The following is a 19,563-nucleotide window of genomic DNA, read 5'->3' on the forward strand; positions in this document are numbered from 1 at the left end:
AAAAGCGTTGGGAATATGGACCCAAGGCTGTGGAATGTGTGACGGGGCGGCGGCCAGGGGCCCCACCGCGGGGTCCTGGGGCCCCGAGTGCACAGACGGTGCGTAGACTGTGGCCCGAGGCAGGTGGAGGGGCCGTGTGGCACGGGCTGAGCTGCCCTCTGTCCTCCTTGCAGGGTGACCGCGGCTTCGATGGCCTGGCTGGGCTGCCGGGAGAGAAGGGCCACCGGGTGAGTGTTTCCTCTCTGGGAGCTGCCGGGGGAGGTACTGTCGGGGGGCTCTTCTGGGCAGCCTTAGGCTTCCTGGGGGGTTGGACACTCGATTCCAAAGTGGTCGCTGATGGGCCTCGTGGGGCTGGGGCAGTGGACTTGGACGCGGGCGTGACATCCCCGGGGGTGGAAGGTCGGCCCACGGAGAGCCGATTTCGCACCCGCAGCTGATGGTGAAAGAGCCAGTGGCCTCCTCGAGGGGACTCTGTTAAGGGGCCCTCCACACCTTCAGGAAACCCAGTGGCTGCCCTTTTGGGAGCCCCCGAGGACCCTTCTCACCATTAAAGGGGCGACTCCAGGAGGTGGGCTGGTCCCACGTGACCGCCCCGTGGATGGGGGGGGTCGAGGTGCACTCTGCAGCCGGGGGCCCGTCTGTTATCCTGCCCGGTCCCGCGTGTCCCCATGAGATGCTCTTTGCAGCCCTTACCTGTTTCCTTTGACGTAGATGATGCCTCTTTCATGTTTTGGCATATCCCGGACATGCAGGCACACGCATGCGTGTACGTGAACGCACACGCACACGCACACACGCTGTTGATTTTGTCATAAGGTTCACCCATCATGTCTCTGCCGCCCTGAGAAGTGGCTCTTGTGCCTTAGCCAAAGCTTCTTCGCCCACGTTCTCCGACACTCATGGGGAAACCGGAGGGAAGGGCCCGTCCGTGGGGCTGACAGATGGGCACGCATTGAGCACCGGTGGTGTGCAGGGCCCGAAGCCGCAGGGGTGTCAGGTGGACCAGCGCGGACCTTCACGGTCCAGAGTGGTGGCCCTTTCAGGGGGCGGCGCGGGGCCGGCGTGCGCTCCTGCTTCACACGGAGAGGTCAATAGGGTGCAGCTCAGACCCTGCCTCGGTGTCCTGGGGTGCCCGCCGGTCCCTGGGTGCCGGTCCAGCCTACACCCTCCTCCAGGACACCGAGTCCCGGGGTGAGAGTCCTGCCAGCCAGCTTTGCAGCCCGTCACGCCAGGAGCCCCTGTCTCCAAAGGGGTCCTCTGTGACTCTGGGCAAGTCTTGGGAGGGGGTTGGGATTTTCAGTCTCAGAAGCAGAGAAAGACGCAACGGGGGGCTTGAGACAGCCGTGCGTGTCTGCCCGCGTGCCTAACCCCGACCCTGCTTGGCTTCCCAGGGCGACCCTGGTCCTTCCGGCCCTCCGGGACTGCCAGGGGAAGACGGAGAAAGGGTACGTATCCTGCTGTGCGTGGGCCACACCTGCTGCCCGTCTCCTCGGTGAAAACTGCACAAGATGCTGGCAGCGGTGATCGGCACCGGCATCGGGGAGCGGGGTTGATGGGAGCGGACAGACGGCCACACAGGACTTCCTTCCCGTAGAAGCAGATCTCAGGCCTTGACGCTGGGGAGCCGATAAGCTCCGTGTCTGAGTGGGGGGCGGGCAGAGGCAGCGAGTGGCAGAGCTTGGGATTTGGGGCGAGGAGTGAGGTGCAGAGAGTCCAGAAAATGACCTTCCTTGGCCCTGGAGGTGGGGACAAGGTGACGGAAGGGTGTGGACAGAGCGAGGGGCGATGATGCCATCCGAGGTCGGGGCCTGGGCTCTGGTGGGCTCCGCCCCGAGTCCTGGTTCTGTCAGGTGCGTCTTGGTGGGTCTGCAGACTAAGCGATGTCCTTAGACGGAAACACAGCCCTCCTGTGGCAGAGAAGCCTGCGGCCCCTCTCCCTCCGTGCGCCCCAGTCACTTAGACAATTTCTTCGGGCGTGAGGGGTATTTGGGGGACAGGTTTAGAAGCCCCAGTACCTGGAAAGAGGGGCGTGCCTGTCCTGACAGCTCCTGGGCTGGCACCATCAGGGCACCGTCTCCTGTTGGGGCCTCAGCCTGCACGGTCCACTGTCAGATGAGAGAGGGGAGAGGGGTCCCCTAGATGTCTGTGCTTCTGGAATGAGGAGGTGCACGCGCGTGCACGCGTGTGGGTGGGTGTGCACGCGCGTGCAGGGCTGTGTGTGTACATGTGCACTGTGAGTGGGTATGTGTGCGTGCATGTGCGGTGTGTCTGTGTGCACGTGTGGGTGTGTGTGTGCGTGCGTGTGCCTGCACAGGGTGTGTGCATGTGTGTGGTGAAGGAAGGAGGAGGGGGCAGTGCCTTGATGGAGAGAAGCGGGGTGTGGACAAGCAGCTCCTGGTCGTGAACCAGGCAAGCTAAGGCAGCTTTCCTTGTAGAGCCAAAAGGAAAAGACTCATCCTGGTTTGCTCCCCTGGCTGTGTTTAAGACGTTAGGGCCCCTTGGGGTTGGCCCAGGGCATCTGGTGATTCTCTCAGGATCTTTCCCTATACCAGTTTCTATCATTCATGTCTCTATCTACTTATCACCTATCTATCTATCATCTATCTATATCTATTTATCTCTATCATCTATCTATCCATGATCTATCCATCTATCTATCCATGTCTATTATCTATTTATCAAGCCACCTACCTACCTATTTATCTATCCTCTACCTATTTATTTATTATCTATATATCATCTATCTCTCTATCTTGCTGTCTTTCTACCTATCTACCATCTATCTCTGTCTAGTTTCTGCCATTCTATTTTTCATCTGTGTCTTTACCTATCAGGTAACCATTGATTTTCTTCTGCCCAGCTTTCCCCTCATTGGGGCTATGGTTTGTGAGCCCCAAACCTCGCCTTTTACCTGCAACCTCTGGGAGTGGGGACACTCCGGGCTTTTCCTGCTGGCACAGGGACTGGTAACTCTGGCGTATATGCTGAAGCAGCCCCAGGCCAAAGAATCCTGCACGGATGAAGGAAAAATTGTCTCTCTCGTGTCCAGGTTTTATGGCTTATCCCTAAAATCCTGCCTCTTTTCTCCCGCATAGGGTGACGATGGAGAAGTCGGGCCCAGAGGGCTGCCCGGGGAGCCTGTAAGTCCACTGACTGGGTGGGATTCTGTGTCTCCTCCTTGATGTTCTGGCCAGAATCAGGGATCGACTCAGAGCATAGATTAGAGAGGGGCTCAGCCTTGAGACACGCAAGTCTGGGGATCTCCCGGGAGAGGAACGGGTGAGGTGGGTGGACAGTGCTAAGGACTCAGCCAGAGCCTTTGCCAGGGAGGGGGCCCGGCCCCTGAAGGTCGTGATTGGGACTCCGGGTACAGACGTGGTGGGTGCCCAGGGCCCACGATGGTGGGCGTCCAGGGCCCACGATGGTGGACGTCCAGGGCCCACGATGGTGGGCGTCCCGGGCCCACGATGGTGGGTGTCCCGGGCCCACGATGGTGGGTGTCCAGGGTCCATCAGGGTAGGTGTTCAGGGACAGTCACTTGACCTGCCACACTTTCTGATGGCTACATTTTCCAAATAAAGAGTCCTCCAGTAGGGCGCCCCTGCCTGGGCCTCCAAAAGCTCTTTTCCCTAAGCTGACTTCTATTTAAGACCAGAGCAAATTTCCTCAGTGACAAGAGGACATTTATTGCTTTTCACTTACTGTTACTTTTCAAACATCTCATTTTTGTTACCCACGCCACTGTGGCCATACACATCTGGGGACGTTAACTGAGGAGAAATATTGCAGGCGCTGCGCGGAGGAGAGCCTGCCCGGGGTCGGCGTTTGCACCTCCGCCGGCGACTAAGTTACACCCTAGGTGTCTGGTTAGCCATACGGGGGTTCACCGACACAGCCGCCCTCTTAACACGGGTCTAGGCGATGCCTTCTGGGTTATTAACTTCTGAAAAACATTCATGTGACTAGGTATTAAAAGAAGGCAGGGAACGTTTAAGTGGCAATGAGCGTGGGAAGGGTTTCTCTTCTAGTGCGTCTGAGCAGGTTCTATCAAAATGAAAGGCACTGGAAATCGCGGAGCCTCGAAAGGCTCTGTAGTTCTCCAGCTGGCAGGGAGGGAGGGAGCCGTCCGGATGTGGGTCCTCCCCGTGGCGGGCGGAGACCGCTCTGTGGCCCCTCCCCCTGCGCGTGGGGCTGTTCCCACGCACATGCCCCTCCCGGCCGGGGAGGGGGTACTGAGCCCCTCTCAGTTCCAGCCACCCCTGCCTCTGGTTCCGAGAGCCCAGGCGGAGAGCTGGGGTGCGGTGAGGAGTCGGAGCGGAGGAGAAGCGGGAGTTGAGCTGGCCACACCCCCCGGGAGACCTGCCTCAGCAGCAGAGGCTCTGGGAAGAGGGGTCTCGCTCAGGAAGGCTGGGGACAGGGCAGGGGGCTGGGATTCCTGGCCGAGTCTGAACCTTCCTTGCTCTTTCCTCTCGCAGGGGCCTCGTGGTCTGCTGGGGCCGAAGGGGCCCCCAGGCCCTCCTGGACCTCCTGTAAGTCCTTCGCGTGTCTGTCCCATCCCTGCCCTCGAGATCCCGCCCCCAGCTTGTGGTCCACTCGGGCCTGCCGGCAGCTCCCCGCTCTGACAGCTGTGGACACTGCCCGGAGCTCGCGCTGGGTGTCTGTGGGGCCCCGGTGCTCACCCGTGGGAGGGCAGCCCCGGCAGGTGTGGGCTTGCAGGTGGAGGTGCAGGGTTCGCTGTGTCCTTCCCCGCACACAGCACCTGCCGGTATACACGGTCACCGGGACGCCCATCTCCCCCCGCTTGAAAACACTTCCAGTAGCATCTTGGCAGCTCCTGGAGGGAGACAGAAGCCCGTGGTTCTGGCAGGGCTCTATCCAGGCGGTGGCTTCCCCGGGGGCTGGCCCCTCTGCCCAGCTGTCCGAGAACTCAGCGCTGCCCCACATGATGCTGGGGCCTGGCAGCCCCGCTAAAGCCTAGCCAATCTCGGGATTTATTTGGGATCAAGCCTTTCCCCTCCCCCAAAGGATGTGGCGTCCTCTGACATTGCGGGCAGGGACCAGGCTGTGTTGAGTGGACGTTTCCTGTTGAGCTTTGTTAATTTTCAGTCTCTTTTGTTTCAATGTCATTCATCCAGGGTGTGACGGGAATGGATGGCCAACCAGGCCCGAAAGGCAATGTGGTGAGTCTGGGGGTGCCGTGCCCCGGTCTCATGGCGGTTACCCCTGGGCTCACTCCCAGCTGCTCGGGGCAGGGGAGGGGGATCCATGCCACCAAAACCAGATGGGGGTGTGACGGGGAGGGTGCAGTCTCTGAGCCCGGCCCCGCGAGGTGCGGGCCTCCGGCAAGAGAGCACGTGCGAGATCCCGGAGTCGGTGTTTGCTCCGTCCAGAGCCTGACCGCGTCAGCGCAGGTGTGGAGCGAAACCTCTTTCTCACTGTGCGTGGCAAGCTGGTGGTGGCCAGGTGCTGTGACAACGCCCACCGAGAGAGAGAGGGGTCTCGTGGGTCTCTTTTAAGGGCCCGGGAGAATTTAGCTGGCGTGATGATTTGGGAGTTTTCAGCCAGATGGGATATCTTCTGGTAGATCTTGTCCCTTGTCCCTCCTGGCCAGCTGTCTGCCGTGCCTGCACAGACACAGCCATGTGCTTCTGGCCCGGAGGGGCCTGGATCTGGCTCCCTGCCTGCCCCAGGGCCCCCTGCCTTCCCGTCTGGGCACGGGAGCAGATTGCACCCCCTGCTTGCCCTCCAGAGCCCCCTTCAGTGCCTCGCTTGTGTTTCCTGTAGGGTCCCCAGGGAGAGCCCGGCCCCCCGGGACAGCAGGGTAATCCAGGCGCCCAGGTGAGTGAGCCGGGCGGGCTTGTGGGCAGCAGGAGGTGCAGGTCTGTGGTGCCCTGGGTGCGAGCGGCCGCTGAGTGCAGCCCCGTGTTGCCAGTCAGCCCAGAGGGGCCCGCAGCCTGGAGGTGACCCAGGATGGGGTCGGCACCCAGATGACGGAGAGGGTCGGGGGAAGATGGACAGGCGGCAGGGAGGGGTTCTGAGTCAGTCGAAAAGTTCCCTGACCTTTCCTGCTCACTCTTTCCCCTCCCAGGGCCTTCCGGGCCCCCAGGGTGCAATCGGACCTCCAGGAGAAAAGGTAGGTGGGCTGAGCTGGGCATAGGGGTGCTTGCCTGTGGGGTGCATTAGGAGCAGTGGTCACCAGCTTGTGGTGTGGACCTTTGTCCCTTCCTTCCTTCCTCCGTCCCTCCCTCCCTTCCTCCCTCCCTCCCTCCCTCCCTCCCTCCCTCCCTCCCTCCCTCCCTCCCTCCCTCCCTCCCTCCCTCCCTCCCTCCCTCCCTCCCTCCCTCCCTCCCTCCCTCCCTCCCTCCCTCCCTCCCTCCCTCCCTCCCTCCCTCCCTCCCTCCCTCCCTCCCTCCCTCCCTCCCTCCCTCCCTCCCTCCCTCCCTCCCTCCCTCCCTCCCTCCCTCCCTCCCTCCCTCCCTCCCTCCCTCCCTCCCTCCCTCCCTCCCTCCCTCCCTCCCTCCCTCCCTTCCTCCCTCCCTTCTTTCTTTAGCTATGTATAAGGCTGCCAGATTTGAGAAGAAAAACATACGGGACGCTCAGTTAAATTTGAACTGTCTTGTCTGAAATTCCAAATTTAACCGGGCATCTCGTTTTGTTGCTGTTTGTTTTGTTTTGCTTCTTTTTGCTAAATTTGGCAACCCTAAATATATCCTCGGCACCCCGAGCCCACATGCTGGGGAGAGGAGCGGAGCCGGAGTCCTTGCGCAGCTTGTGGCTAAGCCCCAGGTGTCCGGTGGACTCCGCACCTGGGGCGGCACCAGCACAATGGCCTCAGAGGGGCGGTTCTCAGTGCGTCATAGCCCCTGGCCGCCACTGTTTGAGAACTGCTCCTGACTTCACTTGGCGGGTGGTTTTTTTCCGGTAGCAAAACTGAAGGCTCTGCAAACAGCAAAGGGTCCACTATCTTTGGGCGCTGCCCGTGGCTGGAAGCTTTGTAGCCAGTGGGAGCGGGTGCCTGTGAGCAACCTTTTCAAACAAATGCTCTTTGAGCAGAAATGTTGAAAAGTAACTTTGGGGGCTTGTAGAGAGGGTGGGCAGCTGAGGGGACCCCTGGGGCATCTGCTCATGGAGTCTGTGGTTTGTTCTAGGGCCCCCTGGGTAAACCAGGCCTCCCAGGAATGCCCGGTGCTGATGGACCCCCGGTGAGTACCACCTCACCCTTTACACCCCACCTGCCCATGTCCACCCAGGGGTGGACACTAGGAATCCGGGCAAACGGCCCCTCCCCTCGCTCTCGAGACGGCCATGCACGCGTGGCCCCCGTCTCCTTTTCCAGCTCCTTCGATGAAGACCTATCCGATGGCGAGCTTGATTTGCTCAGGAATTACTTACTGGGTTTTGGACACACTTTCCATAATGTGGTTCAATCAGAGAGTGAGTGGTGATTGCATGAGTAGGAACGTCCGTGATTTACTGGGGTCTGCTGCTTGCGATCAGAGCCCAGCCTCATACTTCTAACTCTGCGGAGGGCTGGGCTGGGCTCCGAGCAATCGTGTGTGTCACCAGTGCCGGGTGTATTTTTAGCCATCACGCACGGAGAAGAGGGGTGTGAACACGCAGCTGTGGAGCTAAGTAGATGCTGCCTAGAAACAGGGAGTGAGGGACGAATCCATCTGTGGCCAAGCTGTGAGGGGGAGGGGCGGGGAAGTGACAAACACTGGGTGTGGGCCTGTCTGCGTGAGCTTATCTGCACCCACCCCCCTTGTGTGAGTTGCCAGTGGGTTTTTTGTTTTTCGGTTATTTTTAGCATATCCAGTTGATGCTGAATAGAGAGCCTATTTCAGAAAATGAGATTAGCGAAATTATTTATTTCAGACAGTTGTTTTTGTGTGTTAATAATGCCATTAATGGGCTTCCCTGGTGGCGCAGTGGTTGAGGGTCAGCCTGCCGATGCAGGGGACGCGGGTTCGTGCCCCGGTCCGGGAAGATCCCACGTGCCGCGGAGCGGCTGGGCCCGTGAGCCGTGGCCGCTGCGCCTGCGCGTCCGGGGCCTGTGCTCCGCAACGGGAGAGGCCACAGCAGTGAGAGGCCCGCATGCCGCAAAAAAAAAAAAAATAAAAAAAAAATAACGCCATTAAAAACGAAGCAAGGAAGTTCAGTCTGTCAACCGTTAATTGGTGATTGGTGATTGGCATAGGACGGTGTCTTTCCATTTTCGTGGCTGAGAATCCTTTGGTCCCGCGAATCACACATCACCCATTGTTCCATCTTTGTCTGAACCAGCAGATTACAATCCCATTCCTGCTTGAACTGCTCTGGGGGACTCAGTCTCCTGGACTGAGTTTGGATATGAAGAGATGAATATTTTGCAATATGTCTTCTATGTGCTTTCATTTACATTGACACCTAATTGCATTTTCTAATGATAAAATATTTTCTTCTGGAAAATTAGGAAAATAAATAAAATGACAAAATGGAAACTACCTCTGCTCCCATTCCTGTGGATTAAACCCTGAGAGCAGGTGAATGTACATCCTTCCAGTCATTTTTTTCTACTCATCTTCTGCAATATTGGGTGTCAATGGGGCATTTCCCTCAGTGCATCATGTCAGGAAGGGGGCGGTGCCTACACGGCCCCCGCTTCCCTGACCTTCCTGGTCACACCCTGGAATCCCCCCCTCTCTGAATTGAAACTGGAGTCTCTCGGGTCCCTAAAGGGTCACCAGTTTCCTTTCAGATTCTGGGGGGAAAGAGGGACCTTTAAGAGGCTTAGGGAGCCAGGAGGCTGCCTCTCCATTTCTCTCCCCCAACCAACCATCACACTTTAAAATTTGAGTGTGTGAAGGACCCGAGGGAGTGTGGTTGTGCTGGGTCAACACTGAAGATGCCCAGAGCGAAAGAGAAAAAGGGAAAAACGTCAACACTGCAGGCTGAGGGGAGTGGAGCCCTTGTCTTAGGTGAACCGCGAGGAAGCGCGAGATTAAAAAACACTCTCCTTACAGACGCATCACGTGGCTGATCAACCTGAAAGAGAGGGTTTGGTCCTTTTCCCCTTTGTGTTGGTTTGGCGTGGCTTGGGCTGAAGAAAGAAAGGAAGATAGGTTTCAGAGCCTTTGAGAAGTGTGAGGGGTTTGGGGGCAGACTCGACGCTCTGGAATACATTGTGAGGTGGTTCTGTGTCAGTTTTTTTTTTTTTTTTTTTTTTTTTTTTTTTTTGCGGTACGCGGGCCTCTCACCGTCGTGGCCTCTCCCGTTGCGGAGCACAGGCTCCGGACGCGCAGGCCCAGCGGCCACGGCTCACGGGCCCAGCCGCTCCACGGCATGTGGGATCCTCCCATACCGGGGCGCGAACCCGGTTCTGCTGCGTCGGCAGGCGGACGCGCAACCACTGCGCCACCAGGGAAGCCTGTGAGGTGGTTCTGGGCAGCACACAAGAAGGCTGAGGGCGATGCATCACGGCGCCTGGGAATATTACAGAGCCAGGAAAAATTGAACTCCAACGAGTATTCAGTGACATGAGGAAATGCTCATGATACAATAGTAAATTAAAAATACATCTTCTGATGCCAACTTTGCATGCAAACGTGCAGAGAAAATAGATTAACTGTGCTATATCACACCCTCGGCCACCGTTGCTACGAGTGGTGAGGTTATGAAGGGTTTTAATTTTCTTTTCCACTTGCCTAATTGTCTACAATGAACGTATATTACTTTTTAAATCAGAAATATATCAGATACAAATAATTTAAGCTTTATTATTTTTCCATTTGTCTGCAATGAACATACATTATTTTTTTAATTAGAAAAATATCAAATATACATAATTTAAGCTTTATTACTTTTCCATTATAGAGTCTTGCTGGTTATAGGATACTGGGGAAAGGCCAGCAAGTAGAAAGAAGGGTGGACACGGCCTGGCCTTTCACGGTGGGAAAGCAGCTGCTCTGACTTTGATGTATTTCCTTTCCACCTTTTTCTGTTCGAACGTTTAAAATAAATGACCTTTGCGCTCCCCGGCAGAAAGGTACTCTCATCCCCAGAAAGTTACAGCTTAGAATGCATTTAAGAAGCTTGGCCTTGATTCAAACAGCAGTAATCATGGCAGGACCTCCCTGGCGGTCCAGTGGTTAAGACTCCGTGCTTCCACTGCAGGGGGCACAGGTTCAATCCCTGGTCAGGAAACTAAGATCCCGCAGGCTGCCTGATACGGCCAAAAACAAACAAAGAAACAAACAAAAAACCAAAAAAACATTAATCGTGGTGACAATCAGTCCCTCTTTTTTTATCCCTTTCAAAACACTGCAATCAGGTCTATTCTTATCGCCACCACGTACGTGAGGTCATTGCCACGTGCAGGGGTCAGCTCTCTTCCCCACGTGAGTGAGGTGTGGGGTCTGCCCCCGTGTGTGTCTCTGGGGCCTGGCTTTCACCACAGCTGTCCGTCACCTCAGTTCCTTCACAGAAAAATTCTGGGTTTGATGGAAACTGTAAAAAAGGCCCGTGAAGAGCCCACAGGGCAAAGGGAGCAGGACTCTCCTCCCTCGCAGCCCTCCCCAGGGCAGCATCTTCTCCTGGGCACCGTTTGGGTGCAGCCCTGCCGGCCTGGTGCCGTGAGCCTCGTCTTGGGAAGGAGGACGGCGGGCAGTGTGTCCCTTCCAGGCCCGGGCAGCTGGCGTGGTCCGACCGGTGCCTAACTGTCCTCAAGGGCTCCCTGGGGTACCCCGCCCTAGAAAGGAACTTCTGCATCCTTCCCGTCGCGTTGCCACCACGATAGGCTATTTGCAATGGCATCAGATCCAGTTCACGACGAATACAAATTGAAAAGAACACACACATATCATTTACTTGAGTTGATGAGCTCTGGGTCTCCACAGTGCTGCTGTGTTCTACAAGTGGCGTCCTAGAACTTTAGAACAATCAAGCTGGATGAGCAGCCAACCCACCCTCTCAGTTTACACACACGAAAGCGGAGGCCCAGAGAGGGCAAGTGACTTTACCTAAGGTCACACAGCGGGTTGGGTGTTACCAGGAGTAGAACCAGACCGCCCTACCCTGCCCTGCCAGCATTCTCACCACACCACATGGCCTCTCTTTACTGGAATCCTTGGGGGTAGAACTGTATTTCCAGATAATGAATACTTCTGTTTCTGTTTTTATCATCTGTGTTTGGCTTGTGAACTCAGAGGCATTGAAACTAGTCACCAGCTTGGGTCAGAGAGTCCGAGAAGGTCAAGTTCCTGAGAATAGAATTGATGGGGGCCATGGTGGAGGGGGCAGTGACCAAGGGGCCATGAGCAGTTCCGCGGGGCTTAGCTCTGCGTCTGTGGGGTAGGCTGTATGTTCTCCCCTGCGCTCAGCTTCTGTGTCACCTGGGGGGGTGGCTTTGAAGACCTAGGGTGCGTTGGGACCCGGGAGGTCTGGTCCCACTTCACTGTCCTTGTTTGGCCACCGATTCGGTTTTGCTGGGTGGCCTTGAACAAACACCCTTGTTGTCACCGTCCCCTCCCACTGCCCTTGGGGGCAGGCTGGGCTCTGGCTGAGTCAGGGGACACTGGTGCACAGTGGGGCCTGGAGCCCATCTGTGGGTTTTGAAGCACATTCCCCTCTGCTGTTGCCGGGGCCCGGCATTATTCCCATTTTACAGATGAAGCAGCCGAGGTTGGGGCTAAAGGACTGGGGGTGACCAAGCCGCTGTGGCGAGGGGCGGGGAGGAAATGGGAGGGACCTGGGCTCTGACCCTCAGTTTTGAGGGCAGCTACAGGGAAGCCGGAGCATGGCCAGGCCTGCTTTCCCAGAGGCCACTGACTAACGCCAGCCTTCTCTTTCCTGACAGGGGCACCCTGGCAAAGAAGGCCCTCCGGGAGAGAAGGGAGGCCAGGTGGGTACCGGCCGTGCCCTCGGCCCCTCCAGCATCTCCTGCGGGATGGGCAGGGCTGGCCGCCCCCCGCCCCCCACCCCCCGTTCTGGGACCTCCAGTCCAGAAGGGGATTCCTGCCCTGTCCTCACCCATCCTGAGACACCCCTGCAGACCCGCCTTCCCCGTGGGGCTGGGCCGTGCCCGCATGCCTACCCCCGCGGGTCCGACCTGGGACATCCATCCGCTCTGCTCGGAGCGAGAGGGCAGTGTGCTGGGGGCAGGCAAGCTCTCTGGATTGTTCTGGAAGGACACAGGGGTGGCCCAGAGTGAGCCCTGTGCCCTCCACCTGAGATAGGCCTAACGCGCTTTCCCCTCTGGTTCCAGGGTCCGCCCGGCCCCCAGGGCCCCATCGGCTACCCAGGCCCTCGTGGAGTCAAGGTGAGGGTCTCACAGCCTCGGGTCTTCCTGGAGGTCAAGGTCGGGACTGCGGGGCATGGCTGGGCCGGTTTTAGAGATTCCTCTGTGCTTTAACCTCCCTCCTGCCCCCAGACTGGGGTGGCCCTGGTCTGGGAGGTTGGGTCTCAGAATGTGGGCTGGAGCAGGTGAGGGAGGGGCCCGCGGGGCCAGGAGGGGCTGCAGTGGAGCAGGGCACGCTCCCCGGGGCGTCTGGGACAGCACGAGCAACGCGGTGGTGGCCGTCTGCCGGGACGGGGTGGCACCCTTCTGCCCCATGCTCCTTTTACTATCACCGCCTGCCAAGTGACTTGCTGCTCTGGAGCCCCTCAGAGGCAGTGGATCTCAGCCCAGGTGACGAGCTGGGCGCCCTTTCCTGGATGCTTGGAGCTGTTTCTTCCAGGCCGATCACATCTGGGCAGACCTTGTTGTTGGGAGATGCGTTCGTGGGAGAGGTCCATTTATTCACAGCGTGTTGGAAGGCTCCTGGAACCGCGTTAAATGGACGCAGAGGTCCAGAGCAATACTCCAAGCACAGGGCCCTGTCTGTTTGCCCTGAGCTAACTGGGTTTGCTTTGAGCTGTGCAATTTCGTCTCAGTGATGCCGCTCTCTGGACACTTACACGCAGAGGGATGTGCCCCCAGGGGGTGTGTGGGGAGAGCCCTTCTTTCTCGGGGTGGAGATGCTGCCGTGTCTTCCGTCTCAGGCTTCCCAGCCACAGGAAAGCTAAGGGTGGGTCTTTCTTTCAAAATGACTGTAATTTGATGTGAAGTATCATATATGCGAACGTGTATAAAACATCTAGTTTATCTTGGGAGATTTGCAGGAACACACCCATAAGCGCCAGAATCCCCACCTGTGTCGTTCACGGTCCTTTATGCTTTCAGGCATTTTTCCACATCAGGGTTCTGTGTGGAGGACACAGAACCCAAGACTTTAGTTTTTAGTAACTTACCCCAAATTACCCGGAAATCCATGCAGAAGCCAGGACTCAACCCTGGACTTGCTTATTCCTAACCAAGTACCCCATCCTGACCCCAAGGGGCTCTGGCTTCCATTTCCCAGAATTGGCATGTTCCAAGGTCAAGGGCAGAGAGATGCCCCAGGTCGGGACCCTTAGACAGGCGGCTTCTCTCTGAAGCAGGCTTTCGCCCCACACGCTGCCTAGTGAGTTTATAAGGGCGGTGATTTAGCAACCGTGCTGATTGTGTGAGCTCTGTGCGTGTTTATTTTACAAATTCCCATTGCACAAAGAGCCTGTGCCAGCCCCCGTACTCGGCCAACGCGTGATGCTGCTTCTGTGAGCCGGGAAGGTGTCTACCCTGAGATGTTTGTGGAGAATGCTCTTATCTTGTCGGTCTGATTAAAATTCATCCGTGATATGAGCAATCCCACTAGACGGGCAAGCGGAGGGTGGAAGGAAAAGCAAGACTGAACGCTGTTTTCATTGGAGAAATAGATTGCAGAGCCCGTGGCGTGATGAGCCCCGGAGGGCGCTGATGGCGGAGGTGGGGTGGGAAGTCCGGGTGTCACCGTCAGAGACCAGGGTCCTTAGCTTTCCTCCACTGGAGCCCTGCCTTCCTCCTGGGAAAGGTGCCCCTCCAAGCCCTTTGATCTCACTGACCTTTAAGCACCCCCCGGGCTGCCCTCTGACTTTGCCCCTTCCTCAGGGCTCTGTTTGGGCTTGACTGTCAGCAAATCACATCAGCCGCTCACTGAGCCTACGGGACCTGGGTGGGCTGGCGGAAGTCCCCCAGTGCGAACTCACTGGAGGCCTTGGGAAAGCCCTGTCCCCCTCTGTGCCCTCACAGCCGCTGGCCCAGCAACTCCTTCCACTCGGCTGTTCTGTGACCTCTGACCTCGCTCCCTGAGCGCCGGACCACCAGGGCCATGGTGGGTGCTCTAGGCCAGGGGTTCTCACCCAGGGCAGAGTCTTCCCCCAGGGACGCCTGGAGACATTTCTGACCGTCTCGGCTTGGAGGGGCAGGGCAGAGGTCAGGGAGGCTGTCCAACCCCCTGCACTGCCCGGGGCAGCCTCGCGACAACAAACTGTCCAGACCCTGAAGGCGACAGCGCGAGGCTGGGAAACCCTGGTCTGTTTGTCTCCTTGGCCCCATTCCGCTGGCCTCGGGTGGGTCACGAGCCGGTAGAACTTTAAGTCTGGGAGGGATCCGAGCAATGCCGTCTTACCCTCTTCTTCCTGGAAGTGCGTGGGCAGGGGAAGCCCACTTGGCCTGCCCGGCGAGGGGGAGGGGACCTGGTGCCAGAGCCCCCCACCCGCCCGACATCAGGGTTTCGGGCTAACTGGCCTCCCCTCTGTCCCGAAGCCGACCATGACCTGGGCCGATGGAGCCAAGGGCACAGGCCAAGCCCAGCTCTCTGCGTCTGTCCGGCCCCGTCCCTCTTTCCCTCCACAGCTTTTCTCAGCTCTCCTGGGCCGCAGAGAAAAGGCTCGGAACTGCAAATTCCGTGCAAGGTTCTTGCGACAAGAGGGCAGCTGGCAGCCCGAGGGACCCGGCTGCAGCCTCAGCTGGACCCGAACGGGAGGCCCCGCCTCTCTGGGGCCCCGCGGGCTGGTGGCTTGAGGGAGCTTCTGGCAGTCAGTCGGGGGCAGGCTCTGCACCCTGCTGGCAGGTGGGGGGCACGGCCGTCAGGTCCGTCCCAGGGATGGAGTGGTTTTACCTGGGAGACAGGGAACGGGCTGGTCGTGCCCTGACAGTCTTGTTCAGCACGGGGATGAGAAGGTCCTGAGCCGATGTGATGAGCTGCGTGGGGGTGGCTGGCGTCGTTAAGTGGTAACTATTATTACTACCATCCTAACGTATACGTTAGTGATAATCGAGACTGAAGATCGTCCGACGGCGCACAGCTCCGCTCACTGAGCACCTGCTCTTTGCCGGGCACTGTCCCAGGGCTCCCCGAGCCCTCCCCGCCCCCCAGCAGTGATGGGGTGAGGGCTGTCATCACCCCCTCTTTCCAAGTGAGTGGAAGTCTGGGGCCTCGTCGGAGGCCACCCGTGGGGGGCCTGGCCCCGTCTGCCTGATTCCAGAGCCCGAGCTCAGGCCTCACACCCCCTCTGCTCCCCGGGGGGAGACCGAGAGAGAGACCGAGATGTACCTGGAAGAGGGCAGGCTGTCAGTGGGCGACGCCCCGCGCACCCGCAGAGCTCTCTCTCCCGAGACTGGGGACAGTGGGAGGGGACTGGTCTGTGCGGGACGCCCAGGCTCCCCTGGTGTTGGGGGTCAGGCCCGTTTTTTTGTGGGGACCGTAGAGGCTCGGGCTCGTGGCGGCTCACTCTTCTTCTCTGTTTGCGCAGGGGGCAGACGGCATCCGAGGTCTGAAGGGCACCAAGGGCGAGAAGGTGAGTGTCCCCTCCTTCCCTCAGGGGCTTGGCCAAGGGCCGGGAAGGTGCATCCTGGGAACTTGAGTGACCGTAGGCCACTGACATTTTGAATGCCCCAGTCCACAAATAGCATGAATGTGTACAGCTCCCCCGTGGAATGCGGGACTAGGGGACTGAGCGACGCCGGCCACCTGCTCGTCCTGCAGGCAGGACGGCGCACGTCCCCCGACCCTTCCGGCGATGCCTGTCCCTTCCAGAGAGCTCTTCCTGGCCCCCCCCATAAGGCCATCAGCAGCAGTCCCATTCCCCTTGGGGGCCCTTCCAACTGGCTCCCCCTCCTCAAACATGTGCCCGTCAGCCGCTACTGGGCCTACAGTCATGCTTGGACGAGACAAAGACGCTCCGAGAAACGGATGCTGACAGATTGGGCGCTGGGCTGCCCACCACCCGGCCGTGCCGAGCTTTTTGAACTCAAACAGGGTGACCAGGGCTGCAGCGCTCCCACTGCAGAGGCTGCAAAGCCAGCCAGAACCGCAGAATGCAAAGGGCTGACAGGAACACGTCTCGCAAGGGACGGGGGGCCGGGCGCTGACCATCCTCTGCCCAGCATGTCTGGCGCTGGCGTTGGGGCCCAGAGGCTCTGGGTGGGGGGACCTGGGCGGTGGGTTTTCTCATACAGACCGAGGCTCTCTCCGGTCCCCCGCGCAGGGTGAAGATGGCTTTCCGGGCTTCAAAGGAGACATGGGCATCAAGGGAGATCGGGTGAGTGTTTGGGGCAGGGAAAGGTGGGAGGCCTCCTCTGGGAGGCCCAGAGGCTCTGGGCGGGAGGCCCTGCCGGGGCCACAGGGCAGCTTCTCAGGACAGAGGTGATGCCTCCGGGGAGGCTCCTGGGCCGCTGGCAGCTTCCAGTTCGCAGCCATGGCAGCTGGCACCTGGTCCTAAACCCCTGCTTACAGGGTCAGCTGGCCCCTCTGCCCTGTGTCCTTGCCCTGCATTAGTGGGTCAGTGGGAACTTGTTTCTCTTCTGGCTGATACCCTGGGTTGCAGAGCAATTCTTTTGGGTCAAGAAGGGTGACAGGCGTCTGGGAGAGAAGAAGGGGTCGCAGAAACGACCCAGCTCACCAGGGAGGGTAGCAGCCTGACCAAGGCCACCGGCCGGTCACTGGCAGGGCCACACCCTGACCAGCGCTTTGAGTGTCTTGGCCCCCAAGCACCTCTTCAGCTGCTCTCCGGACCCCCAGACAAGCCCTGTGTTCCGGGACCTCCTGCTGGGCTGTCAGAGGTTACAACAACCAAGTTGGTTTTTAATGAACGATTAACCTCAGCTCCAGGGAAGCTGGTGGGTGCTGGGGCGGGATGGCGTGTGCCACGCGGCTGGCGCCCCACAGAAAGCCACTGGCGGTGTTTTTGTGCAGATGAGGAGAAGGTGATGCAGGTGGCACTTCAGGAAGTGGGGTTAGGGGGCCAGCTGCCTGCTGCCGCGGGGCCACTTGGAAGTTCCCCCGACAAGTTCGGAATGAGCAGAGGCCAGGCAGAAGGGAGGGGATGCCCACCCCCCCGGTGGGCCCGCCGTGGCGGCAGCGGCACGCACGCCTGGACGGACGCTGTCGTGGAAACAGGGCTGTCATACAGGCCGCCCTCCTTGTGCCCCACAAAACAGATGCCTTACCAGAACCTGCCAGGACCAGAGAGCCTGCACACTTGGCGCTTTGTCCCACGCTGAAAAGGCAGACGTGATCCGGGGCTCTGTCAGAAGGAAGGGGGAATAAAAGAGAGGGGTTCATTGCACAGTCCTGTCCCAGTTATATTGCTGCTGAAGACAGCCTTTCTAGAACTTTCTCTGCGGTGACGACGCCCCACTTCTGAGGGCCTCTCTCTGTCTGGCTAGTGAAAGTCCCTTTTATCTTCCTTTCCAGCGACTTGATGCACACATTTGGGTCCATACTAGGAGAGTGCATTTTCAAAAGACATTCCGCAGTTGCACGCCGTGCCCCGAGCGGACCTCTGGCTGGAATTGGATGAGGGTGGACGGGGGAGGGGTGGGAGGGGACACTTCCTCAGCTGGGCAGCGAGGCGCCTCAGTCTTGATTTCTCCCAGAGAGGAATTTCTGCACAGAGCTTAGCATTTCCTAATTTTCTGAGTGCTCGGAAAACATGGGAAGGATTCTTTTGTTGAACGAGAAAAGCACCTCTTAGGGACAGAGAGTCCTCGACCTGTAGACACACTGGGGCTGGGGGATAAGGGAGTCATTAGCTGTCTTTATCTGTGCAGCACACATTTCTGTTGGGGGTTTGCACAGCTGTCCTGCAGCTGCTCCCGGAAACCAGTGATCGGAGGAGGACCCATCAATAGACAGAGAGGGCCAGGGTGGGCACTCCGAGGCCGGGCCAGGCCCCTGCTGCTGCACTTGGCCACGCCCCAAGGCCCTCGTCCTTGTGTGGGCTCAGGCCTCCCCCTCCACCTGTTACTTGGGGAAGTTGGATGAGGTGACATTTCGGTTCTTCCGTCTCTGGAGACACCCTGTGGGTCTCCCTTGTGCCACGATGCCCAGGCGTGGCCCAGCCAAGCCTTGTGGTCCATTTTGATACCTCCTGGGGCTTCAGGAGAAGAAAGCAGCTCCCCCAATGCACGGCACTTCTGCTCTCTTTGGGGAAGTAGCAGTTCAGGGCTACCGTAGTCACCGAAGTTATTTTAGCCAAGAGGTGCTTGATTTGGAGAAAGGTCATCGGGAATAGGAGAGCGAGGGCTTAAGTGTGGGTCCCGAGGGACATCGGTCGCTCAGCGGAGCCCTGGTCTCCTCGGTGCGAGGACGAGGGTCCATCTGCTTGAGGGGGCCCAGCGGCTCTTACCGCCCTGGCCTGGGATCCGGCCCCTCACTCCCAGACGGTGGGGGGGGACCTTGGGGGGCTAGAGACTCTGGGGGTCTCCTTCACCTTCTCTTTCTGAACTGCAGGGGGAGATCGGCCCACCTGGTCCCAGAGGGGAGGACGGTCCCGAAGGCCCCAAGGGTCGTGGAGGTCCGAATGGTGACCCGGGTCCTCTGGGACCCTCTGGGGAGAAGGTACGTGACACAGGAGGTTGACCACTTCCCAGGGACAGTCTCTTCCCGAGGACCTTGGGCGTCTAGGCGGTGGCTTGGTCAGGCTGAGCCCCGGGTGGGAGCTGGTGCGAGTCCTGACGTGGTTCCTGTCCCCTTGACTGCACCCAGCACCCTTGTCCCCACATCCACTCCTGGAAGAGTTCCTTCCTCCGCTGGTCACAAAGCTCGGGGCCTGAGCTTGGCATCCACGTGCACCATCTTCTGTGGCGGGGTGGGCCGGGGTTAGGGCTCCGACAGCTGCTCTTACACCTGCAGGAGGCCGCCCCCCCTCGTCTTGCTCCCCTGCCCCCCCTACCTTCACCCCCGAACAGGAACCGGCTCTGAGTGGCCCAAACATCCCGCCCTGTCCTGCCCCAAGGCTGGAACTCTTTTACAAAAGGATTGAACAAAATGTCGCAGACAAGGAACTCTTTTCCTTTATTTGGAGCGTTTGCCTCCACCCACTGTTGCTTCCGCAGTGGCGTCCATCCCTGCTCGGGGGCCCTTTGCTTTAAACCAGGCAGGGCGCTTTCCGTGATGACCGTGTCCTCGGCCTTTGGAGACTCCAGCCTGCTCCAGTCCCCTGCCAAGACACGCTGGCTTTCTCTCTGCTCAGGGAAGTACAGAGCTGGCCGTGAAATTCACCTCCTTTATTTCCCCAGGGAAAACTTGGAGTCCCAGGATTGCCCGGCTACCCAGGAAGACAGGGGCCAAAGGTAACGTACTAACTACCTTGTTAGATTGGACAGTTGGCGTCTCCCTGCCCCGCACACTGTCACCCATTTGCCCTCCCTGGCGTAGCTGCTGCGACAAAGCAGAAGGTCACAGT

General features: G+C 58.8%; 1 protein-coding gene across 1 annotated transcript in view; it reads left to right on the plus strand.

Annotated features, from left to right (window-relative positions):
* Positions 1-19,563, plus strand: part of COL5A1 (collagen type V alpha 1 chain) — a 144,509-nt gene that overhangs the window by 95,061 nt on the left and 29,885 nt on the right. Inside the window, exons 18-31 of the mRNA XM_028497372.2 lie at positions 174-227; positions 1,392-1,445; positions 3,096-3,140; positions 4,476-4,529; positions 5,136-5,180; positions 5,785-5,838; positions 6,089-6,133; positions 7,149-7,202; positions 11,834-11,878; positions 12,242-12,295; positions 15,628-15,672; positions 16,363-16,416; positions 18,609-18,716; positions 19,397-19,450. Coding sequence (XP_028353173.1) covers positions 174-227; positions 1,392-1,445; positions 3,096-3,140; positions 4,476-4,529; positions 5,136-5,180; positions 5,785-5,838; positions 6,089-6,133; positions 7,149-7,202; positions 11,834-11,878; positions 12,242-12,295; positions 15,628-15,672; positions 16,363-16,416; positions 18,609-18,716; positions 19,397-19,450 — 765 coding nt within the window. The remainder of the gene's footprint in view (positions 1-173; positions 228-1,391; positions 1,446-3,095; positions 3,141-4,475; positions 4,530-5,135; positions 5,181-5,784; positions 5,839-6,088; positions 6,134-7,148; positions 7,203-11,833; positions 11,879-12,241; positions 12,296-15,627; positions 15,673-16,362; positions 16,417-18,608; positions 18,717-19,396; positions 19,451-19,563) is intronic.

The sequence above is a fragment of the Physeter macrocephalus genome, chromosome 13, assembly GCF_002837175.3.
Source record: "Physeter macrocephalus isolate SW-GA chromosome 13, ASM283717v5, whole genome shotgun sequence".
NCBI classification, from domain to species: Eukaryota; Metazoa; Chordata; class Mammalia; order Artiodactyla; family Physeteridae; genus Physeter; species Physeter macrocephalus.